The 24,898-nt window shown below is 60.5% G+C and overlaps 1 protein-coding gene across 1 annotated transcript in view; it reads left to right on the top strand.

Moving 5' to 3' along the window:
- The window catches only part of ulk3 (unc-51 like kinase 3), a 62,684-nt gene that overhangs the window by 3,495 nt on the left and 34,291 nt on the right, over nt 1–24,898 (top strand). The window contains 6 exon segments of the mRNA XM_070864118.1: nt 3,002–3,142; nt 4,937–5,057; nt 7,126–7,230; nt 18,324–18,467; nt 20,724–20,806; nt 24,450–24,605. Coding sequence (XP_070720219.1) covers nt 3,002–3,142; nt 4,937–5,057; nt 7,126–7,230; nt 18,324–18,467; nt 20,724–20,806; nt 24,450–24,605 — 750 coding nt within the window.

The raw sequence follows: 24,898 nt of genomic DNA, 5'->3' as shown, positions 1-24,898 counted from the left end.
CTCCTTCTTCTGAATTCCAATTAGTATAGGCCCAGCCTGCTCAACCTTTCCTCATAAGTCAACCACTTCATCTCAGGAATCAACTGAGTGAACCTTCTCTGAACTGCCTCCAATACAAGTATATCCCTCCTTAAATACAGAGACCAAAACTGTACGCAGTACTCCAGGTGTGGCCTCACCAATACCCTGTACAGTTGTAGCAGGACTTCCCTGCTTTTATACTCCACCCCCCTTGAAATAAAGGCCAACTTTCCATTTGCCTTCCTGATTACTTGCTGTACCTGCATGCTAACTTTTTGTGTTTCATGTACAAGGACCCCCAGGTCTCTCTGTACTGCAGCATTTTGTAATCTCTCCTCATTTAAATAATTAGTTTTTTTTATTTTTCCTACCAATGTGGATAACCTCGCATTTTCCCACATTATATAGTACATCTGCCAATTTTTTTCCCCACTCACTTAACCTATCTATATCCCTTTGCAGATTCTTTGTGTCCTCTTCACAACTTTCCCACTAGTTTAACACTATAATAAGAACATAAGAAATAGGAGCAGGAGTCGGCCATACGGCCCCTCGAGCCTGCTCCGCCATTCAATATGATCATGGCTGATCCGATCATGGACTCAGCTCCACTTCCCTGCCCGTTCTCCATAACTCCTTATCCCCTTATTGTTTAAGAAACTGTCTATTTCTGTCTTAAATTTATTTAATGTCCCAGCTCCCACAGCTCTCAGACAGTGAATTCCACAGATTTACAACCTTCTGAGAGAAGAAATTTCTCCTCATCTCTTTTTTTTTTTAAATGGGCGGCCCCTTATTCTAAGATCATGCCCTCTAGCTCTAGTCTCCCCCATCCGTGGGAATATCCTCTCTGCATCCACCTTGTCAATCCCTCTCATAATCTTATATGTTTCGATAAGATCAGCTCTCATTCTTCTGAATTCCAAAGAGTAGAGGCCCAACCTACTCAACCTTTCCTCATAAGTCAACCCCCTCATCTCCAGAATCAACCTAGTGAACCTTCTCTGAACTCCCTCCAATGCAAGTATGTCCTTAAATACGGAAACCAAAACTGCACGCAGTATTCCAGGTGTGGCCTCACCAATACCTTGTATAGCTGTAGTAAGACTTCCCTGCTTTTATACTCCATCCCCTTTGCAATGAAGGCCAAGATACCCTTGGCCTTCCTGATCACTTGCTGTACCTGCATACTAACCTTTTGTGTTTCATGCACAATACCCCCAGATCCCACTATACTGCAGCACTTTGCAATCTTTCTCCATTTAAATAATAACTTGCTCTTTGATTTTTTCTGCCAAAGTGCATGACTTCACACTTTCCAAAATTATACTCCATCTGCCAAATTTTTGCCCACTCACTTAGCCTGTCTATGTCCTTTTTCGGATTTTATGTGTCCTCCTCACACATTGCTTTTCCTCCCATCTTTGTATCGTCAGCAAATTTGGCTACGTTACACTCGGTCCCTTCTTCCAAATCTAACCCTATCATGTCTCCAGACTGTAGAGCCTGAAGATGATACACTACATATGGCCCAGTGTCCTTCATTCAGCCGCAGTCTATAGTGCAAACAAGCATGGCTCTTTCATCCCCGGCAACCCACAGAAATATGGGTGTACAATTCAGCTATGTGTCGGCTGAGTAAATTAAAAAGACTTGCATTTCTATAGCACCTTTTCACAGCCTCAGGACGTCCCAAAGCGCTTTACAGCCAATGAAGTACTTTTAAAATGTCGTCACTGTTGTAATGTAGGAAACGTGGCAGCCAATCTGTGCACAGCAAGCTCCCATTATTTTGTTGATCGTTGCGCTTACAACAGTGACTACACTTCAAAAAATATTTGTTGATTTTGAGGGATAGATATTGGCCAGGAGACTGGGGATAAACTCCTCTGCTCTTCTGTGACATAGTCTCATGGGAGACTCATTGGAGTTTAGAAGAATGCGAGGCGATCTTATTGAAACGTATAAGATTCTGAGGGGGCTTGACAGGAGAGGGCAGACGGGGCCTCGGTTTAATGACTCCCCGTCCATCTACCTGAAACCAATTGCTCAAGCCTTGGCACGGGAAAGCGGGGCAGTTAGCTTGCACCTGAAAGGCAAGCCCCTTTATCTCCCTACCGAGGAGTCCCGATCAGGCCCTTTGGTTTATGGTGACTGTAAACCCTCGGCCCCGTGCTGCCATTACCCCTCCCTGGGCCCGCGCGCTGCTTGCTCCCGGGGTCCCATCAAATTACACAAGAACATAAGAAATAGGAGTCGGCCATTCGGCCCCTCGAGCCTACTCCACCCACACTGTGCGATATGTGTGCGCACTGGGCCCGTGCAGCAGAGCTGGTCTTCAGTCGTCTTGATTAACCCTTGCCACTGGACCAAGGCCTAGCTCTGTCAAGCCCGTGTGGTGGCTGGTGTGCAACGGCCACCCCACGTTAAAAAAATCCACGCACAGACATCTTCCACCCTTTAGGATGTAGTTCGGGACCTGGAATATTAGGTCTCATTGAAGCACCTGTGAACTCATCCCTTTTTGGCGTGGAAGCAAGTCATCCTCGCCTCGAGGGACTGCCGATGATGATTACTAGCTCTTCTGAAAGATGGCGCCTCCGACAGAGCAGCACTCCCTCAGCACTGCACTGGGGGTGTCAGCCCAGATTATGTGCTCAAGTCTCCTGGGTGGGCCATGAACCCATGACCTACCGAGTCAGAGACGAGGGTGCTATCCATTGGGGCATGCTGACCCTGCACATTTGTTCCCTGTGAGGCTCCAAATACAAGTGGAGACCAGCTCCCCATCTATGTGAGCGAGAGAAGGACAGTGACACACAGGCGCCGTGCTCGGCCGGAAATGGGTGACCTGCACCGATACTGAAAAGTGCTTTGATCGTTCCTGGTAGCTCGGCCCATTTGCACAGGGCACTGTTTGCAGGCTATCTAATGGGGAACCTTTCTTCCCCCCCCCTCCGTCCCCTCTGTGTTCCGACAGGTGAACAGTCGTGAGGTGGTGGCTGTTAAGTGCGTGAGCAAGAAGAGTTTGAACAAAGCCTCGGTGGAGAACCTCCTGACGGAGATTGAGATCCTGAAGACGGTTACACACCCTCACATTGTGCAGCTGAAGGACTTCCAGGTGCGTCTGCGCAAAGACTGTGAACCTGGCAGCAGGTGTATTCATAAAACTCAGAGTTGGATAAGTTCCTTCAAGCACAATGGGCTTTGCCCCACACGTACATATACACCCCTCCCACACACACACACACACACACACACATATACACCCCCCCCCACATATACACCCCCCCCCACATATACACCCCCCCCCACATATACACCCCCCCCCACATATACACCCCCCCCCACATATACACCCCCCCCCACATATACACCCCCCCCCACATATACACCCCCCCCCACATATACACCCCCCCCCACATATACACCCCCCCCCACATATACACCCCCCCCCACATATACACCCCCCCCCCACATATACACCCCCCCCCCACATACACACACACACACACACACACACACACACACACACATATACACCCCCCCCACATACACACACACATATACACACACACACACACACACACACACACACACACACACATATATACACACGCACATATATACAGCCCCCCGCCCCACATACACACACACACATACATACATATACGCCCCCCCACCACATACACACACATATACACCCCCCCCACATACACACACACATATATACACCCCCCCACCACATTCACACACATATATACACCCCCCCCCCACATACACACACACATACATATACACCCCCTCCCCCCCATACACACACACGCCCATACAACCCCCATATACACCCCCATACAACCCCCATATACACATACACCCCCCCAGTATACACGCACGCACGCACATACATATACACCCCCCCATATACACACACGCACGCACGCCCACACATACATATACACCCCCCATATATATATATATACACACACACCCACACATACATACATATACACGCACCCCATATATACCCCCACACACACCTACATATAAACCCCCCCCCCCCCCATACATACCACACACGTTCACACACACACACACTTAATATATACACACGGCCCCCCCCCCATACACAACTCCACACACCCCCCTCCCCAATCCCTGCATTTAATGGTGTCCTCCCCAATCTTCTCCCCTCACAATATATACAAGCCCAATCTATGCAACCTGTCCTCATAATTTAACCCTTCCAGCCCTGGTATAATGTTGTTAAATCTGGGCTGCACCCCCTCCAACGCCAATATATCTTTCCTGAGGTGCAATGCCCAAAAGTTTGTTTAATTTATTCATTCACGAAATGTGGGCGTCGCTGTCAAGGCCGGCATTTATTGCCCCTTGAGAAGGTGGTGGTGAGCCGCCTTCTTGAACCGCTCAGTCCGTGTGGTGAAGGTGCTCCCACAGTGCTGTTAGGGAGGGAGTTCCAGGATTGTGACCCAGCGACGATGAAGGAACGGCCGATATATTTCCAAGTCAGGATGGTGTGTGAAACAATGGCCTCTCCCCTCCCTATCTCTGTAACCTCCTCCAGACCCACAATCCCACGAGATGTCTGTGCTCCTCTAATTCTGCCTTCTTGAGCATCCCTGATTATAATCGCTCAACCATCGGTGGCCGTGCCTTCTGTTGCCTGGGCCCCAAGCTCTGGAACTCCCTGCCTAAACCTCTCCGCCTCTCTTTCCTCCTTCAAGATGCTCCTTAAAACCTCCTTCTTTGACCAAGCTTTTGGTCACCTGTACTAATTTCTCTTTATGCGGCTCGGTGTCAAATCTTTTATCGCATAATGCTCCTGTGAAGCGCCTTGGGACATTTCGCTATGTTAAAGGCACTATATCAATACAAGTTGTTGTTGTTTCGGCAGTGGGACAGTGGGAACATTTACCTCATCATGGAATTCTGTGCCGGCAGTGATCTCTCCCACTTCATCCGCAGTCGAAGGATGCTTCACGAGCATGTGGCCCGTCGCTTCCTGCAGCAGCTTGGTAAGGGGGCAAGGAACTTGCATTGGACTTCCACAGGACGTCCGGACACGCTTCAAAAGCAATGAATGTGTCAGCCGTGGCTCAGTGGGCAGTGCTCTCGCCTCTGAGTCAGAAGGTTGTGGGTTCAAGTCCCATTCCAGGGACTTGAGCACATCAATCTAGGCTGACACTCCCCGTGCAGTGCTGAGGGAGCGCCGCACTGTCGGAGGTGCCGTCTTTCGGGTGAGACGTTAAACCGAGGCCCCCGTCTGCTCTCTCGGGTGGACGGAAACGATCCCGCGGCACTGTCTCGAAAAAGAGTTATCCCCGGCGTCCCGGCCAATGTCTCATCCGACAGACAGGCACCTCCGACAGTGCGGCACTCCCTCAGCACTGCACTGGGAGCGCCAGCCGGAATTTATTTCGTGCTCAAGTCTCTGGAGCGGGACTTGAACCCACGACCTTCTGACTCAGAGGCGAGGGTGCTGCCCACTGAGCCACGGCTGACGCGGGTTCCCTGCGCTTTTGCGAGGTTCCCCTAGCCGTCCGGGAGGTGCTGAGGCCAACTTTATTGCAGCTGGCATCTGCAGGCTAACCCGGTAACCTACTAGTCTGCGTGCCTCAGTACCAGGTCACACGGCTTTCCTGGTGTAGCTCCGTACTTTGTCCTCTCGCCACACATGGTTGATTGTGAATCTAAATGTGCCTCAATGTAATTCTGATTAATCAGTGATGGCTTTTGGTCCCTGTGATCTCAATATTTGCCCTGCTTCCTACTTCAGGATGTGAACTTTGTTCCTTTTTAAGAGTTTATTGGTAAAATGATAAGATGAGAAGTGGAGAGTGCGAGTGTTTTATGATTGTTGCCGCGTGCTTGTCTTCCTTGATTACGGAACAATGGTAGATAGTTGTTCAGTAAATGTACGCACGTGTGTGAAGTATGTTGACCTGGATTGTGCGTCGAGGCGTCTTCTACTGAAATTGGTGCGTGTGGCTAAACTGGTATCGCCCCATCCACACCTGTGGCTAGTTGCTGATTCCTATTGAACAATGTGTGGACCATCCCACTAAACCATGGTGGGGGAGGCACTGTTTCCCCCCACTCGCCAATCAGGAGGTCCCCAGCAGGCACCCCCCCCCAGCTTTTAAAAAAATTGTTCACGGGATGTGGGCGTCGCTGGTAAGGCCGGCATTTATTGCCCATCCCTAATTGCCCCTTGAGAAGGTGGTGGTGAGCCGCCTTCTGGCTCGCTGGGCCATTTCAGGAGGCAGTTAAGAGACAGCCACATTGCTGTGGGTCTGGAGTCACATATAGGCCAGACCGGGTAAGGGCAGCAGATTTCCGAACCTAAAGGAACATTAGTGAACCAGATGGGTTTTTAACGACAATCCGGTAGTGACACGGCCACCATCACCAATACTAGCTTTTTATTCCAGATTTATTTAATTAACTGAATTTAAATTCCCCAGCTGCCCTGGTGGGATTTGAACTTTTGTGTCTGGATCATAAGTCCAGGCCTCTGGATTACTGGTCCAGTAACATCACCACTGGGCTACCCGTACCCTGCTGCTAGACGGGAAAACGCGCCGCTTCAGGAAATTTACAGGAACAGCGCACGGGATACAAACATTCGTGGGAACATTGGTGGAGGATGCGCTGGGTGTCATTAACACAACAAACTCCGGCCAGACTGGGACTGAACCTGGATCTCCCTGGGGCTGTGCAACTCACCCCCCCCTCACCCACCCACCCTCCCCCCACGCCTCACCCACCCCCCCCCCCTCACCCACCCACCCTCCCCCCACGCCTCACCCACCCACCCACCCCCCCCCTCACCCACCCACCCCCCCCCTCACCCACCCACCCTCCCCCCCCCCCCCCCCCGCCAAGCCTCAACCCCACACACACACCCACCGTGCTGTGAACTTTGCGGGGCTGGGAGGAACGGTTTCATTCTGAAGAAAACAAAAAAACGCACTTAATTATTTAACGAAAAAGTCAGACCCGAGTGTTTTGAATCGGGTAAATGTTTACCGTTTGCAGAAATCGTCGATCTTTTCTCTCAATCCCCTCCCTCTCCTTTCTCAGCCTCCGCTCTCCAGTATCTCCACCAGCGGAACATCTCTCACCTCGACCTGAAGCCACAGAACGTTCTGCTCAGCTCGTTGAGCACACCGCACCTCAAGCTCGCTGGTGAGTCGCCTGTTCTATCTCCCCCTCCCCCCTCGCTCCCTCTATCTCCCCCCTCGCTCCCTCTATCTCCCCCCTCGCTCCCTCTATCTCCCCCCTCGCTCCCTCTATCTCCCCCCTCGCTCCCTCTATCTCCCCCCTCGCTCCCTCTATCTCCCCCCTCGCTCCCTCTATCTCCCCCCTCGCTCCCTCTATCTCCCCCCTCGCTCCCTCTATCTCCCCCCTCGCTCCCTCTATCTCCCCCCTCGCTCCCTCTATCTCCCCCCTCGCTCCCTCTATCTCCCCCCTCGCTCCCTCTATCTCCCCCCTCGCTCCCTCTATCTCCCCCCTCGCTCCCTCTATCTCCCCCCTCGCTCCCTCTATCTCCCCCCTCGCTCCCTCTATCTCCCCCCTCGCTCCCTCTATCTCCCCCCTCGCTCCCTCTATCTCCCCCCTCGCTCCCTCTATCTCCCCCCTCGCTCCCTCTATCTCCCCCCTCGCTCCCTCTATCTCCCCCCTCGCTCCCTCTATCTCCCCCCTCGCTCCCTCTATCTCCCCCCTCGCTCCCTCTATCTCCCCCCTCGCTCCCTCTATCTCCCCCCTCGCTCCCTCTATCTCCCCCCTCGCTCCCTCTATCTCCCCCCTCGCTCCCTCTATCTCCCCCCTCGCTCCCTCTATCTCCCCCCTCGCTCCCTCTATCTCCCCCCTCGCTCCCTCTATCTCCCCCCTCGCTCCCTCTATCTCCCCCCTCGCTCCCTCTATCTCCCCCCTCGCTCCCTCTATCTCCCCCCTCGCTCCCTCTCTCTCCCCCCTCGCTCCCTCTCTCTCCCCCCTCGCTCCCTCTCTCTCCCCCCTCGCTCCCTCTCTCTCCCCCCTCGCTCCCTCTCTCTCCCCCCTCGCTCCCTCTCTCTCCCCCCTCGCTCCCTCTCTCTCCCCCCTCGCTCCCTCTCTCTCCCCCCTCGCTCCCTCTCTCTCCCCCCTCGCTCCCTCTCTCTCCCCCCTCGCTCCCTCTCTCTCCCCCCTCGCTCCCTCTCTCTCCCCCCTCGCTCCCTCTCTCTCCCCCTCGCTCCCTCTCTCTCCCCCTCGCTCCCTCTCTCTCCCCCCTCGCTCCCTCTCTCTCCCCCCTCGCTCCCTCTCTCTCCCCCCTCGCTCCCTCTCTCTCCCCCTCGCTCCCTCTCTCTCCCCCTCGCTCCCTCTCTCTCCCCCCTCGCTCCCTCTCTCTCCCCCCTCGCTCCCTCTCTCTCCCCCCTCGCTCCCTCTCTCTCCCCCCTCGCTCCCTCTCTCTCCCCCCTCGCTCCCTCTCTCTCCCCCCTCGCTCCCTCTCTCTCCCCCTCGCTCCCTCTCTCTCCCCCCTCGCTCCCTCTCTCTCCCCCCTCGCTCCCTCTCTCTCCCCCTCGCTCCCTCTCTCTCCCCCTCGCTCCCTCTCTCTCCCCCCTCGCTCCCTCTCTCTCCCCCCTCGCTCCCTCTCTCTCCCCCCTCGCTCCCTCTCTCTCCCCCCTCGCTCCCTCTCTCTCCCCCCTCGCTCCCTCTCTCTCCCCCCTCGCTCCCTCTCTCTCCCCCCTCGCTCCTCTCTCTCCCCCTCGCTCCCTCTCTCCCCCCTCGCTCCCTCTCTCTCCCCCCTCGCTCCCTCTCTCTCCCCCTCGCTCCCTCTCTCTCCCCCCTCGCTCCCTCTCTCTCCCCCCTCGCTCCCTCTCTCTCCCCCCTCGCTCCCTCTCTCTCCCCCCTCGCTCCCTCTCTCTCCCCCCTCGCTCCCTCTCTCTCCCCCCTCGCTCCCTCTCTCTCCCCCTCGCTCCCTCTCTCTCCCCCTCGCTCCCTCTCTCTCCCCCTCGCTCCCTCTCTCTCCCCCCTCGCTCCCTCTCTCTCCCCCCTCGCTCCCTCTCTCTCCCCCCTCGCTCCCTCTCTCTCCCCCCTCGCTCCCTCTCTCTCCCCCCTCGCTCCCTCTCTCTCCCCCCTCGCTCCCTCTCTCTCTCTCTCCCCCCTCGCTCCCTCTCTCTCCCCCCTCGCTCCCTCTCTCTCCCCCCTCGCTCCCTCTCTCTCCCCCCTCGCTCCCTCTCTCTCCCCCCTCGCTCCCTCTCTCTCCCCCTCGCTCCCTCTCTCTCCCCCCTCGCTCCCTCTCTCTCCCCCCTCGCTCCCTCTCTCTCCCCCCTCGCTCCCTCTCTCTCCCCCCTCGCTCCCTCTCTCTCCCCCTCGCTCCCTCTCTCTCCCCCTCGCTCCCTCTCTCTCCCCCTCGCTCCCTCTCTCTCCCCCCTCGCTCCCTCTCTCTCCCCCCTCGCTCCCTCTCTCTCCCCCCTCGCTCCCTCTCTCTCCCCCCTCGCTCCCTCTCTCTCCCCCCTCGCTCCCTCTCTCTCCCCCTCGCTCCCTCTCTCTCCCCCCTCGCTCCCTCTCTCTCCCCCCTCGCTCCCTCTCTCTCTCCCCCCTCGCTCCCTCTCTCTCCCCCCTCGCTCCCTCTCTCTCCCCCCTCGCTCCCTCTCTCTCCCCCCTCGCTCCTCTCTCTCCCCCCTCGCTCCCTCTCTCTCCCCCCTCGCTCCCTCTCTCTCCCCCTCGCTCCCTCTCTCTCCCCCCTCGCTCCCTCTCTCTCCCCCTCGCTCCCTCTCTCTCCCCCTCGCTCCCTCTCTCTTCCCCCCTCGCTCCCTCTCTCTCCCCCCTCGCTCCCTCTCTCTCCCCCCTCGCTCCCTCTCTCTCCCCCCGCTCTCTCTCTCCCCCCTCGCTCCCTCTCTCTCCCCTTCGCTTCCCTCTCTCTCTCTCTCTCTCCTCCCTCTCTCCCCCCCTCGCTCACCTCTCTCTCCCCCCTCGCTCCCTCTCTCTCCCCCCTCGCTCCCCTCTCTCTCCCCCCTCGCTCCCTCTCTCTCCCCTCGCTTCCCCCCTCGCTCCCTCTCTCTCCCCCCTCGCTCCCTCTCTCTCCCCCCTCGCTCCCTCTCTTCCCCCCTCGCTCCCTCTCTCTCCCCCCTCGCTCCCTCTCTCTCCCCCCTCGCTCCCTCTCTCTCCCCCCTCGCTCCCTCTCTCTCCCCCCTCGCTCCCTCTCTCTCCCCCCTCGCTCCCTCTCTCTCCCCCCTCGCTCCCTCTCTCTCCCCCCTCGCTCCCTCTCTCTCCCCCCTCGCTCCCTCTCTCTCCCCCCTCGCTCCCTCTCTCTCCCCCCTCGCTCCCTCTCTCTCCCCCCTCGCTCCCTCTCTCTCCCCCCTCGCTCCCTCTCTCTCCCCCTCGCTCCCTCTCTCTCCCCCCTCGCTCCCTCTCTCTCCCCCCTCGCTCCCTCTCTCTCCCCCCTCGCTCCCTCTCTCTCCCCCCTCGCTCCCTCTCTCTCCCCCCTCGCTCCCTCTCTCTCCCCCCTCGCTCCCTCTCTCTCCCCCCTCGCTCCCTCTCTCTCCCCCCTCGCTCCCTCTCTCTCCCCCCTCGCTCCCTCTCTCTCCCCCCTCGCTCCCTCTCTCTCCCCCCTCGCTCCCTCTCTCTCCCCCCTCGCTCCCTCTCTCTCCCCCCTCGCTCCCTCTCTCTCCCCCCTCGCTCCCTCTCTCTCCCCCCTCGCTCCCTCTCTCTCCCCCCTCGCTCCCTCTCTCTCCCCCCTCGCTCCCTCTCTCTCCCCCCCTCGCTCCCTCTCTCTCCCCCCTCGCTCCCTCTCTCTCCCCCCTCGCTCCCTCTCTCTCCCCCCTCGCTCCCTCTCTCTCCCCCCTCGCTCCCTCTCTCTCCCCCCTCGCTCCCTCTCTCTCCCCCCTCGCTCCCTCTCTCTCCCCCCTCGCTCCCTCTCTCTCCCCCCTCGCTCCCTCTCTCCCCCCTCGCTCCCTCTCTCCCCCCTCGCTCCCTCTCTCTCCCCCCTCGCTCCCTCTCTCTCCCCCCTCGCTCCCTCTCTCTCCCCCCTCGCTCCCTCTCTCTCCCCCCTCGCTCCCTCTCTCTCCCCCCTCGCTCCCTCTCTCTCCCCCCTCGCTCCCTCTCTCTCCCCCCTCGCTCCCTCTCTCTCCCCCCTCGCTCCCTCTCTCTCCCCCCTCGCTCCCTCTCTCTCCCCCCTCGCTCCCTCTCTCTCCCCCCTCGCTCCCTCTCTCTCCCCCTCGCTCCCTCTCTCTCCCCCCTCGCTCCCTCTCTCTCCCCCCTCGCTCCCTCTCTCTCCCCCCTCGCTCCCTCTCTCTCCCCCCTCGCTCCCTCTCTCTCCCCCCTCGCTCCCTCTCTCTCCCCCCTCGCTCCCTCTCTCTCCCCCCTCGCTCCCTCTCTCTCCCCCCTCGCTCCCTCTCTCTCCCCCCTCGCTCCCTCTCTCTCCCCCCTCGCTCCCTCTCTCTCCCCCCTCGCTCCCTCTCTCTCCCCCCTCGCTCCCTCTCTCTCCCCCCTCGCTCCCTCTCTCTCCCCCCTCGCTCCCTCTCTCTCCCCCCTCGCTCCCTCTCTCTCCCCCCTCGCTCCCTCTCTCTCCCCCCTCGCTCCCTCTCTCTCCCCCTCGCTCCCTCTCTCTCCCCCCTCGCTCCCTCTCTCTCCCCCCTCGCTCCCTCTCTCTCCCCCCTCGTCCCTCTCTCTCCCCCCTCGCTCCCTCTCTCTCCCCCCTCGCTCCCTCTCTCTCCCCCCTCGCTCCCTCTCTCTCCCCCCTCGCTCCCTCTCTCTCCCCCCTCGCTCCCTCTCTCTCCCCCTCGCTCCCTCTCTCTCCCCCCTCGCTCCCTCTCTCTCCCCCCTCGCTCCCTCTCTCTCCCCCCTCGCTCCCTCTCTCTCCCCCCTCGCTCCCTCTCTCTCCCCCCTCGCTCCCTCTCTCTCCCCCCTCGCTCCCTCTCTCTCCCCCCTCGCTCCCTCTCTCTCCCCCCTCGCTCCCTCTCTCTCCCCCCTCGCTCCCTCTCTCTCCCCCCTCGCTCCCTCTCTCTCCCCCCTCGCTCCCTCTCTCTCCCCCCTCGCTCCCTCTCTCTCCCCCCTCGCTCCCTCTCTCTCCCCCCTCGCTCCCTCTCTCTCCCCCCTCGCTCCCTCTCTCTCCCCCCTCGCTCCCTCTCTCTCCCCCCTCGCTCCCTCTCTCTCCCCCCTCGCTCCCTCTCTCTCCCCCCTCGCTCCCTCTCTCTCCCCCCTCGCTCCCTCTCTCTCCCCCCTCGCTCCCTCTCTCTCCCCCCTCGCTCCCTCTCTCTCCCCCCTCGCTCCCTCTCTCTCCCCCCTCGCTCCCTCTCTCTCCCCCCTCGCTCCCTCTCTCTCCCCCCTCGCTCCCTCTCTCTCCCCCCTCGCTCCCTCTCTCTCCCCCCTCGCTCCCTCTCTCTCCCCCTCGCTCCCTCTCTCTCCCCCCTCGCTCCCTCTCTCTCCCCCCTCGCTCCCTCTCTCTCCCCCCTCGCTCCCTCTCTCTCCCCCCTCGCTCCCTCTCTCTCCCCCCTCGCTCCCTCTCTCTCCCCCCTCGCTCCCTCTCTCTCCCCCCTCGCTCCCTCTCTCTCCCCCTCGCTCCCTCTCTCTCCCCCCTCGCTCCCTCTCTCTCCCCCCTCGCTCCCTCTCTCTCCCCCCTCGCTCCCTCTCTCTCCCCCCTCGCTCCCTCTCTCTCCCCCCTCGCTCCCTCTCTCTCCCCCCTCGCTCCCTCTCTCTCCCCCCTCGCTCCCTCTCTCTCCCCCCTCGCTCCCTCTCTCTCCCCCCTCGCTCCCTCTCTCTCCCCCCTCGCTCCCTCTCTCTCCCCCCTCGCTCCCTCTCTCTCCCCCCTCGCTCCCTCTCTCTCCCCCCTCGCTCCCTCTCTCTCCCCCCTCGCTCCCTCTCTCTCCCCCCTCGCTCCCTCTCTCTCCCCCCTCGCTCCCTCTCTCTCCCCCCTCGCTCCCTCTCTCTCCCCCTCGCTCCCTCTCTCTCCCCCCTCGCTCCCTCTCTCTCCCCCCTCGCTCCCTCTCTCTCCCCCCTCGCTCCCTCTCTCTCCCCCCTCGCTCCCTCTCTCTCCCCCCTCGCTCCCTCTCTCTCCCCCCTCGCTCCCTCTCTCTCCCCCCTCGCTCCCTCTCTCTCCCCCCTCGCTCCCTCTCTCTCCCCCCTCGCTCCCTCTCTCTCCCCCCTCGCTCCCTCTCTCTCCCCCCTCGCTCCCTCTCTCTCCCCCCTCGCTCCCTCTCTCTCCCCCCTCGCTCCCTCTCTCTCCCCCCTCGCTCCCTCTCTCTCCCCCCTCGCTCCCTCTCTCTCCCCCCTCGCTCCCTCTCTCTCCCCCCTCGCTCCCTCTCTCTCCCCCCTCGCTCCCTCTCTCTCCCCCCTCGCTCCCTCTCTCTCCCCCCTCGCTCCCTCTCTCTCCCCCCTCGCTCCCTCTCTCTCCCCCCTCGCTCCCTCTCTCTCCCCCCTCGCTCCCTCTCTCTCCCCCCTCGCTCCCTCTCTCTCCCCCCTCGCTCCCTCTCTCTCCCCCCTCGCTCCCTCTCTCTCCCCCTCGCTCCCTCTCTCTCCCCCCTCGCTCCCTCTCTCTCCCCCCTCGCTCCCTCTCTCTCCCCCCTCGCTCCCTCTCTCTCCCCCCTCGCTCCCTCTCTCTCCCCCCTCGCTCCCTCTCTCTCCCCCCTCGCTCCCTCTCTCTCCCCCTCGCTCCCTCTCTCTCCCCCCTCGCTCCCTCTCTCTCCCCCCTCGCTCCCTCTCTCTCCCCCCTCGCTCCCTCTCTCTCCCCCCTCGCTCCCTCTCTCTCCCCCCTCGCTCCCTCTCTCTCCCCCCTCGCTCCCTCTCTCTCCCCCCTCGCTCCCTCTCTCTCCCCCCTCGCTCCCTCTCTCTCCCCCCTCGCTCCCTCTCTCTCCCCCCTCGCTCCCTCTCTCTCCCCCCTCGCTCCCTCTCTCTCCCCCCTCGCTCCCTCTCTCTCCCCCCTCGCTCCCTCTCTCTCCCCCCTCGCTCCCTCTCTCTCCCCCCTCGCTCCCTCTCTCTCCCCCCTCGCTCCCTCTCTCTCCCCCTCGCTCCCTCTCTCTCCCCCCTCTCCCTCTCTCTCCCCCCTCGCTCCCTCTCTCTCCCCCCTCGCTCCCTCTCTCTCCCCCCTCGCTCCCTCTCTCTCCCCCCTCGCTCCCTCTCTCTCCCCCCTCGCTCCCTCTCTCTCCCCCCTCGCTCCCTCTCTCTCCCCCCTCGCTCCCTCTCTCTCCCCCCTCGCTCCCTCTCTCTCCCCCCTCGCTCCCTCTCTCTCCCCCCTCGCTCCCTCTCTCTCCCCCCTCGCTCCCTCTCTCTCCCCCCTCGCTCCCTCTCTCTCCCCCCTCGCTCCCTCTCTCTCCCCCCTCGCTCCCTCTCTCTCCCCCCTCGCTCCCTCTCTCTCCCCCCTCGCTCCCTCTCTCTCCCCCCTCGCTCCCTCTCTCTCCCCCCTCGCTCCCTCTCTCTCCCCCTCGCTCCCTCTCTCTCCCCCCTCGCTCCCTCTCTCTCCCCCCTCGCTCCCTCTCTCTCCCCCTCGCTCCCTCTCTCTCCCCCCTCGCTCCCTCTCTCTCCCCCCTCGCTCCCTCTCTCTCCCCCCTCGCTCCCTCTCTCTCCCCCCTCGCTCCCTCTCTCTCCCCCCTCGCTCCCTCTCTCTCCCCCCTCGCTCCCTCTCTCTCCCCCCTCGCTCCCTCTCTCTCCCCCCTCGCTCCCTCTCTCTCCCCCTCGCTCCCTCTCTCTCCCCCCTCGCTCCCTCTCTCTCCCCCCTCGCTCCCTCTCTCTCCCCCCTCGCTCCCTCTCTCTCCCCCCTCGCTCCCTCTCTCTCCCCCCTCGCTCCCTCTCTCTCCCCCCTCGCTCCCTCTCTCTCCCCCCCTCGCTCCCTCTCTCTCCCCCCTCGCTCCCTCTCTCTCCCCCCTCGCTCCCTCTCTCTCCCCCCTCGCTCCCTCTCTCTCCCCCCTCGCTCCCTCTCTCTCCCCCCTCGCTCCCTCTCTCTCCCCCCTCGCTCCCTCTCTCTCCCCCCTCGCTCCCTCTCTCTCCCCCCTCGCTCCCTCTCTCTCCCCCCTCGCTCCCTCTCTCTCCCCCCTCGCTCCCTCTCTCTCCCCCCTCGCTCCCTCTCTCTCCCCCCTCGCTCCCTCTCTCTCCCCCCTCGCTCCCTCTCTCTCCCCCCTCGCTCCCTCTCTCTCCCCCTCGCTCCTCTCTTCGCTCCCTCTCTCTCCCCCCTCGCTCCCTCTCTCTCCCCCTCGCTCCCTCTCTCTCCCCCCTCGCTCCCTCTCTCTCCCCCTCGCTCCCTCTCTCTCCCCCCTCGCTCCCTCTCTCTCCCCCCTCGCTCCCTCTCTCTCCCCCCTCGCTCCCTCTCTCTCCCCCTCGCTCCCTCTCTCTCCCCCCTCGCTCCCTCTCTCTCCCCCCTCGCTCCCTCTCTCTCCCCCCTCGCTCCCTCTCTCTCCCCCTCGCTCCCTCTCTCTCCCCCCTCGCTCCCTCTCTCTCCCCCCTCGCTCCCTCTCTCTCCCCCCTCGCTCCCTCTCTCTCCCCCTCGCTCCCTCTCTCTCCCCCCTCGCTCCCTCTCTCTCCCCCCTCGCTCCCTCTCTCTCCCCCTCGCTCCCTCTCTCTCCCCCCTCGCTCCCTCTCTCTCCCCCCTCGCTCCCTCTCTCTCCCCCTCGCTCCCTCTCTCTCCCCCTCGCTCCCTCTCTCTCCCCCCTCGCTCCCTCTCTCTCCCCCCTCGCTCCCTCTCTCTCCCCCCTCGCTCCCTCTCTCTCCCCCCTCGCTCCCTCTCTCTCCCCCCTCGCTCCCTCTCTCTCCCCCCTCGCTCCCTCTCTCTCCCCCCTCGCTCCCTCTCTCTCCCCCTCGCTCCCTCTCTCTCCCCCCTCGCTCCCTCTCTCTCCCCCCTCGCTCCCTCTCTCTCCCCCCTCGCTCCCTCTCTCTCCCCCCTCGCTCCCTCTCTCTCCCCCCTCGCTCCCTCTCTCTCCCCCCTCGCTCCCTCTCTCTCCCCCCTCGCTCCCTCTCTCTCCCCCCTCGCTCCCTCTCTCTCCCCCCTCGCTCCCTCTCTCTCCCCCCTCGCTCCCTCTCTCTCCCCCCTCGCTCCCTCTCTCTCCCCCTCGCTCCCTCTCTCTCCCCCCCTCGCTCCCTCTCTCTCCCCCCTCGCTCCCTCTCTCTCCCCCTCGCTCCCTCTCTCTCCCCCCTCGCTCCCTCTCTCTCCCCCCTCGCTCCCTCTCTCTCCCCCCTCGCTCCCTCTCTCTCCCCCCTCGCTCCCTCTCTCTCCCCCCTCGCTCCCTCTCTCTCCCCCTCGCTCCCTCTCTCTCCCCCTCGCTCCCTCTCTCTCCCCCCTCGCTCCCTCTCTCTCCCCCTCGCTCCCTCTCTCTCCCCCCTCGCTCCCTCTCTCTCCCCCCTCGCTCCCTCTCTCTCCCCCTCGCTCCCTCTCTCTCCCCCCCTCGCTCCCTCTCTCTCCCCCTCGCTCCCTCTCTCTCCCCCCTCGCTCCCTCTCTCTCCCCCCTCGCTCCCTCTCTCTCCCCCCTCGCTCCCTCTCTCTCCCCCTCGCTCCTCTCTCTCCCCCCTCGCTCCCTCTCTCTCCCCCCTCGCTCCCTCTCTCTCCCCCCTCGCTCCCTCTCTCTCCCCCCTCGCTCCCTCTCTCTCCCCCCTCGCTCCCTCTCTCTCCCCCCTCGCTCCCTCTCTCTCCCCCCTCGCTCCCTCTCTCTCCCCCCTCGCTCCCTCTCTCTCCCCCCTCGCTCCCTCTCTCTCCCCCCTCGCTCCCTCTCTCTCCCCCCTCGCTCCCTCTCTCTCCCCCCTCGCTCCCTCTCTCTCCCCCCTCGCTCCCTCTCTCTCCCCCCTCGCTCCCTCTCTCTCCCCCCTCGCTCCCTCTCTCTCCCCCCTCGCTCCCTCTCTCTCCCCCCTCGCTCCCTCTCTCTCCCCCCTCGCTCCCTCTCTCTCCCCCCTCGCTCCCTCTCTCTCCCCCCTCGCTCCCTCTCTCTCCCCCCTCGCTCCCTCTCTCTCCCCCCTCGCTCCCTCTCTCTCCCCCCTCGCTCCCTCTCTCTCCCCCCTCGCTCCCTCTCTCTCCCCCCTCGCTCCCTCTCTCTCCCCCCTCGCTCCCTCTCTCTCCCCCCTCGCTCCCTCTCTCTCCCCCCTCGCTCCCTCTCTCTCCCCCCTCGCTCCCTCTCTCTCCCCCCTCGCTCCCTCTCTCTCCCCCCTCGCTCCCTCTCTCTCCCCCCTCGCTCCCTCTCTCTCCCCCCTCGCTCCCTCTCTCTCCCCCCTCGCTCCCTCTCTCTCCCCCCTCGCTCCCTCTCTCTCCCCCCTCGCTCCCTCTCTCTCCCCCCTCGCTCCCTCTCTCTCCCCCCTCGCTCCCTCTCTCTCCCCCCTCGCTCCCTCTCTCTCCCCCCTCGCTCCCTCTCTCTCCCCCCTCGCTCCCTCTCTCTCCCCCCTCGCTCCCTCTCTCTCCCCCCTCGCTCCCTCTCTCTCCCCCCTCGCTCCCTCTCTCTCCCCCCTCGCTCCCTCTCTCTCCCCCCTCGCTCCCTCTCTCTCCCCCCTCGCTCCCTCTCTCTCCCCCTCGCTCCCTCTCTCTCCCCCCTCGCTCCCCCCTCTCGCTCCCTCCGTCTCCCCCCCTCGCTCCCTCCGTCTGCCCCCCCCCCCCCCATTGCCTAGGATATATGGCGCAGAAACAGGCCATTCGGCCCAACCAGTCCATGCCGGTGTTTATGCTCCACTCGAGCCTCCTCCCGTCTTTCCTCATCTAAATCTATCAGCATAACCCTCTATTCCCTTCTCCCTCATATACTTGTCCAGCCTCCCCTTAAATGCATCGATACTATTCACCCCAACCACTCCCTGTGGCAGCGAGTTCCACATTCTCACCGCTCTCTGGGTAAAGAAGTTCCTCCTGAATTCCCTATTGGATTTCTTGGTGACTATCTTATATTGATGGCCTCTAGTTATGCTCTTCCCCACAAGTGGAAACATTCTCTCTGTATCTACTCTATCAAAACCTTTCATCATTTTAAAGACCTCCATTAGGTCACCCCTCAGGCTTTTTTCAAGAGAAAAGAGACTCAGCCTGTTCATCCTTTCCTGATGTGTACACCCTCGTATTTCTGGTATCATCCTTGTAAATCTCCTCTGCCCCTCTCCAGTGCCTCTATATCCTTTTTTTAAATATGGCGACCAGAACTGTACGCAGTAAACACAGTTTATGCAGCTCGATTACCGATTACGCTCCTGTGGAGGGATGTTGCACAACACTAGAGGCGCTATATAAATGCAAGTTGATGTTGCCCAGATACAGAATGAACAAGTATGCAGCGTTTGCTTAAGAAAAAGAACCGTTCTCCCTTTGAGGTCCCGATTTTTAACCCGCTGTCTTGTCTCCTCTGCAGACTTCGGCTTTGCACAGTACATGTCGCCGTGGGATGAGAAGCACGTTCTCCGTGGCTCCCCCCTCTACATGGCGCCTGAGATGGTGTGTCGTCAGCAGTACGACGCGCGGGTAGACCTGTGGTCGCTGGGAGTTATTCTGTACGGTGAGCCTCCAATGCAGGATAAGAAATGGGAGCGGGAGTCGGCCATTCAATCAGATCACGGCTGATCATCGACCTCAACTCCACTTCCCTGCCCGCTCCCCATATTCCTTAACTCCCCTAGTCTCCAAAAATCTATCGATCTCCGCCTTGAATATACTCTCAGACTGAGCCTCCACAGCCCTCTGGGGCAGAGAATTCCAAAGATTCACCACCCTCTGAGTGAAGAAATTCCTCCTCATCTCAGTCCTAAATGGCCGACCCCTTATCCAGAGACTGTGACCCCTGGTTCTAGACTCCCCAGCCCGGGGGGAAACATCCTCCCTGCATCTACCCTGTCAAGCCCCTTCAGAATCTTGTATGTTTCAATGAAACCACCTCTCGTTGTTCGAAACTCCAGGGCGATTAGGATTGTGTTAAATAATGTTTACATTTCGAAGAAGAAAATAGACACATTACATAACATAAGATACGGAGCAGGAGTCGGCCATTCGGCCCCTCGAGCCTGCTCCGTCATTCAATCAGATCGTGGCTGATCTTCGACCTCAACTCCACATCTCTGTCTTAAATGGCCTTCCCCTGATCCTGAGACTGTGACCCCTGGTTCTCGACTCCCCAGCCCGGGGGGAAACATCCTCCCTGCATCTACCCTGTCAATCTCCCTCAGAATCTTGTGTGTTTCAATGAGATCACCTCTCATTCTTCTAAACTCCAGAGAGTATAGTCCCATTCGACACAATCTCTCATCATAAGACAGCCCTCTCATACCAGGAATCCATCTGGTGAATCTCTGTTGCACCATCTCCAAGACAAGTATATCCTTCCTTTTTGTATTCTTCCTTTTCAAAATACTTGTCTCACAAGCCGTCCCTGTGTGTTTTTTTTAATTATTTCCTGGGATGTGGGCATCCCTGGCAAGGCCGGCATTTATTGCCCATCCCTAATTGCCCCTTGAGAAGGTGGTGGTGAGCCGCCATTTCAGAGGGCAGTTAAGAGTCAGCCACATTGCTGTGGGTCTGGAGTCACATATCGGCCAGACCGGGTAAGGGCGGCAGATTTCCTTCCCTAAAGGAACATTAATGAACCGGTTGGGTTTTTACGACAATCTGGTAGTTTCATGGTCACCATTACTAATGCTGGCTTTTTATTTCCAGATTTATTTAATTAACTGAATTTTAATTCCCCAGCTGCCGTGGTGGGATTTGAACTCTGGTCTCTGGATCATTAGTCCAGGCCTCTGGGTTACTGGTCCGGTAACATAGCCACTATTCTAACATACCCCGTCTAATGACCCCTCTGTGTAAGGACGGAGCCACGGGGCTGTGCGGAGGGGCTGTGCGGAGGGGCCGTGGGGCCGTGGGGATGTGCGGAGGGGCCGTGGGGATGTGCGGAGGGGCCGTGGGGATGTGCGGAGGGGCCGTGGGGATGTGCGGAGGGGCCGTGGGGCCATGGGGCTGTGCGGAGGGGCCGTGGGGATGTGCGGAGGGGCCATGGGGCCATGGGGCTGTGCGGAGGGGCCATGGGGCCATGGGGCTGTGCGGAGGGGCCATGGGGCTGTGCGGAGGGACTATGGGGGCGCAGGGCTGTGCGGAGGGGCCATGGGGCTGTGGGGCCATGGGGCCGTGGGGCTGTGCGGAGGGGCCGTGGGGCTGTGGGGCCATGGGGCTGTGGGGCTGTGGGGCTGTGGGGCCGTGGGGCTGTGGGGCCATGGGGCCGTGGGGCTGTGCGGAGGGGCCGTGGGGCTGTGCGGAGGGGCCGTGGGGCCGTGGGGCTGTGCGGAGGGGCCGTGGGGCTGTGCGGAGGGGCCGTGGGGCTGTGCGGAGGGGCCATGGGGCTGTGGGGCCATGGGGCCGTGGGGCTGTGCGGAGGGGCCGTGGGGCTGTGGGGCCATGGGGCTGTGGGGCTGTGGGGCTGTGGGGCCGTGGGGCTGTGGGGCCATGGGGCCGTGGGGCTGTGCGGAGGGGCCGTGGGGCTGTGCGGAGGGGCCGTGGGGCTGTGCGGAGGGGCCGTGGGGCTGTGCGGAGGGGCCGTGGGGCTGTGCGGAGGGGCCGTGGGGCTGTGCGGAGGGGCCGTGGGGCTGTGCGGCTGTGCGGAGGGGCCGTGGGGCTGTGCGGAGGGGCCGTGGGGCTGTGCGGAGGGGCCGCGGGGAGGGGCCGTGGGGCTGTGCGGAGGGGCTATGGGGCCGTGGGGCTGTGCGGAGGGGCCATGGGGCGAGTGTCTTGGCCCTCACTGACTCCGCCGTGTTTGGTTTCACTGCAGAAACGTTATTTGGCCGGCCCCCGTTTGCCTCCAGGTCGTTTGCGGAGCTGGAGGACAAGATTCGTAGCAACAAGGCCATCGAGGTGAGTGACCGTCGATGGCGGGGCAATGCAATGTGTGTTTCCTCAGCAGGTCGTGGGTTCAAGTCCCACTCCAGGGACTCGAGCACAAAAATCTAGGCTGACTCTCAGTGCAGTGCTGAACTGTTGGAGGTGCCGTCTTTCAGACGAGACGTTAAACCAAGGCCCCTGTTTGGGATGCGGTGTCCATGTCTGATGAGCAGGATGGGTGAGTGTGTCTGTGTGTGTGTTAGTTCTGGCCATCAGTTGGGGACAGAAGCTCCTAAGCTGCAACTGTGCCAAGTGGAATCTTTTTGCATCCACCCGAGAGAGCAGACGGGGCCTCGGTTTAACATCTCATGCGAAAGACGCCACCTCCGACAGTGCGGCACTCCCTCAGCACTGCCCCTCCGACAGTGCGACGCTCCCTCAGTACTGCCCCTCCGACAGTGCGGCATTCCCTCAGCACTGCCCCTCCGACAGTGCGGCACTCCCTCAGTACTGCCCCTCCGACAGTGCGGCGCTCCCTCAGTACTGCCCCTCCGACAGTGCGGCATTCCCTCAGCACTGCCCCTCCGACAGTGCGGCGCTCCCTCAGTACTGCCCCTCCGACAGTGCGGCGCTCCCTCAGTACTGCCTCTCCGACAGTGCGGCGCTCCCTCAGTACTGCCTCTCCGACAGTGCGGCGCTCCCTCAGTACTGCCTCTCCGACAGTGCGGCGCTCCCTCAGTACTGCCTCTCCGACAGTGCGGCGCTCCCTCAGTACTGCCCCTCCGACAGTGCGGCGCTCCCTCAGTACTGCCCCTCCGACAGTGCGGCGCTCCCTCAGTACTGCCTCTCCGACAGTGCGCCGCTCCCTCAGTACTGCCCCTCCGTCAGTGCGGCGCTCCCTCAGTACTGCCCCTCCGACAGTGCGGCACTCCCTCAGCACTGCACTGGGAGTGTTAGCCTAGATTTCTGTGCTCAAGTCCCTGGAGTGGGACTTGAACCCACAACCTGCTGACTCAGAGGTGAGAGTGCTGCCCAGTGAGCCACAGCTGACATTTACCTCTGTGGTTCTGCAACCCTTGCCTATCAAAAAATCGATCAATCTCCGTACTGAAATTTTCAATTGACCACCAGCACCCACAACTTTTTGGGGGAGAGAGTTCCCGATTCCCACTGCCCTTTGTGTCAAGACGTGATTCCTGACATCACCCTGAATGGCCTGGCTCTGATTTTAAGTTTTTGCTCCCTTGTTCTGGACTCCCTCCACCCGAGGGAATAGTTTCCCTCAATCCACCCGATCACCTTAAACAGCTTGTGTGTCCTTTCAGTGAGAGCTCGAGAGTAACTGTCCTTTTGACCAGTTACTACTTTTATCAAAAGCAAGAGTTTAGGGGCTGATGATCTTAGCCATTCCTAATTATGTTGTAGCAAGGTGGCCCATGTGAATTCTTAACTTGCCTTTGTTACCTCTAGACTTGACTATTCCAACAAGCTCCTGGCTGGCCTCCCACATTCTGGTGGCTGGTGTGCAACGGTCACCCCACGTTAAAAAATCCACGCACAGGCATCTTCCGCCCTTCAAGATTTAGTTCGGAACCTAGAACTTTAGGTCCATCATTGAAACACCTGTGAACTTTTTGACGTGGAAGCAAGTCAGACTCGATTCGAGGGACTATGATGATATGAATACAAGTTGCTGTTATTTCACATCCTGACACAGGGTGGCGACCTTGCACACGGATGTTCTGAGGTCCCACTCTGTTGCAGTGGAACATGCCACCACCAGAGGGGGCTCTAAGCAGGCAGTAAGTGAGTGCCACTGAATTCACCTTTAATGCCCAGGATCTGCCCCTTTGGTTGCGATCTGACTTTTTGTGGGTCGCGCCTGATTTCCTCCCCACCTGCCCCGCCCAGTCCACTCGCCACTCCTGTGGACGGACACCAGGCTAATTAAGATTTATTCAGCTGTATCTGGACATGGATTCAAAGGCTTCGGTTTGATTTGCCGATCACAACGAACTTCTAATTAATGTTCTGATTTTTGTTTTTAAAAAATGACCTCTATTCGCCCCCAGCATCCGTTCTTCAGGCACCGAACCTGGTGTGTGAGCCTCAGTAGGCCATTCAACTCTGGAGGGCATCACACCTGAGCACCGATGCTGTCTCTTCCCAGTGTGATAAGAAAGAAAGACTTGCATTTATATAGCGCCTTTCATGACCTCGGGACGTCCCAAAGCACTTTACAGCCAATGCAGTTACACAGGATATACGGCACAGAAACAGGCCATTCGGCCCAACCAGTCCATGCCAGCGTTTATGCTCCACTCGAGCCTCCTCCTGTCTTTCCTCATCTAAATCTATCAGCATGACCCTCTATTCCCTTCATTGTTTGTCCAGCCTCCCCTTAAATGCATCGATACTATTCGCCTCAACCATTCCCTGTGACAGCAAGTTCCACATTCTCTGGGTAAAGAAGTTTCTCCTGAATTCCCTATTGGATTTCTTGGTGACTATCTTATATTGATGGCCTCTAGTTATGCTCTTCCCCACAAGTGGAAACATTCTCTCTGTATTCACTCTATCAAAACCTTTCATCATTTTAAATGACCTCGATTAGGTCACCTGCCAGTATATTTTGAAGTGTAGTCACTGTTGTAGAAAACGCAGCAGCCAATTTGCGCACAGCAAGCTCCCACAAACAGCAATGTGACCATGACCAGATAATCTGCTTTTTGTTATGTTGATTGAGGGATAAATATTGGCCCAGGACACTGGGGAATAACTCCCCTGCTCCTCTTCGAAATGGATCCAAGGGATCTTTTTACGTTCGCCTGAGCGAGCAGACGGGGCCTCGGGGTTTAACGTCTCATCCGAAAGACGGCGCCTCCGACAGCGAAACGCTCCCTCAGCACTGCACTGGGAGTGTCGGCCTGGATTTTTGTGCTTGAGTCCCTGGAGTGGGACTTGAACCCACGACCTTCTGACTCCGAGGCGAGGGTGCTGCTCACTGAGCCACCGCTGACACTGAGTAACAGACTACGGACACCCGTTACAGGAGCTCAGCAGATGGAGATCGCTCTCTCACCGGCCCAGTGTCTGAAGATTGAACAACTCGCCGTGCAGAGTACTGACCACCGACCTTCCCCTCGAGCTGGGCGGCACTCTGGGGCTCCAGCACAGCTGGCTCACCCGCTTTTTTAAATGTGGAAACTGCGAGCACATGGATTTATGAACGGTCCGTGCGCAAACATTACCAGCCCCCCCCCCAGGCGGATTGAGTCGCGGGCGTGTGAACCTCTGATTGGATGGGGCACCTACCGCCTCCAATCCCAGCATGTCCTGGGGGGGGGGCGGTGGGGGTGGGAGCAAAGGGATTCGGATACAAACCTCTGACTGCAGAGCCCAGGAAGCTTGTTTTTTTTTAATCATCTGTTCATCCTGCGCTGGTCCGACTTTAAAACTGTGACGCTAAACACAATATTTAACTGTCGGGATGAGAAATGTCGGTGCTCGTTTCCGCCCGCTGGGTGATTGCTTTACAATATTTTTTTGTGACGTATTGCGTTGCGGATTGAGACCGGGGAAGCGGGGGTGATTGGGGAATCTCTGGCCCGGGAGGGCTTCCTGTGGTCTTCTTCCCTCCCCGGATGTTTTAACGCCCTCTTGCTTTTGGCTGCAGCTTCCGGCCGGTGCACGTGTCTCTGGGGACTGTCGGGATCTGCTCCTCCGGCTGCTGGTGAGGGACCCAGGGCACAGGATAACCTTCGAGGAGTTCTTCGCCCACCCCTTCGTGGACCTGGCTCACATGCCGAGCGCCGACAGTCTGGAGAAGGCCGTGCGTTAATCCACTTTATCATTCCGGGGGGGGGGGGGTTTCGCGGGAGCGCTGCCGTCCCGGGGGTTTCTCAATGTGGAGGGGGGTATATTCTCCCTGACCCTTCCCCGCAGTAACCCGCGACGTCTCTCCCTAATTGTAATTCTCCGCGGGGAGCCTCAGTCACTAGTGTCAGGCGTGACAGCACTCCGAGTTCAAAATGATAAGAAATGGGAGCAGGAGTCGGCCATTCGGCCCCTCGAGCCTGCTCCGCCATTCAATAAGATCATGGCTGATCCGATCTTGGACTCGGC

This window comes from Pristiophorus japonicus, chromosome 21 (assembly GCF_044704955.1).
Source record: "Pristiophorus japonicus isolate sPriJap1 chromosome 21, sPriJap1.hap1, whole genome shotgun sequence".
In the NCBI taxonomy this organism is placed as follows: Eukaryota; Metazoa; Chordata; class Chondrichthyes; family Pristiophoridae; genus Pristiophorus; species Pristiophorus japonicus.
The sequence above is the reverse complement of the archived record's forward strand: the minus strand, read 5'-3'. Positions and strand labels throughout refer to the sequence as shown.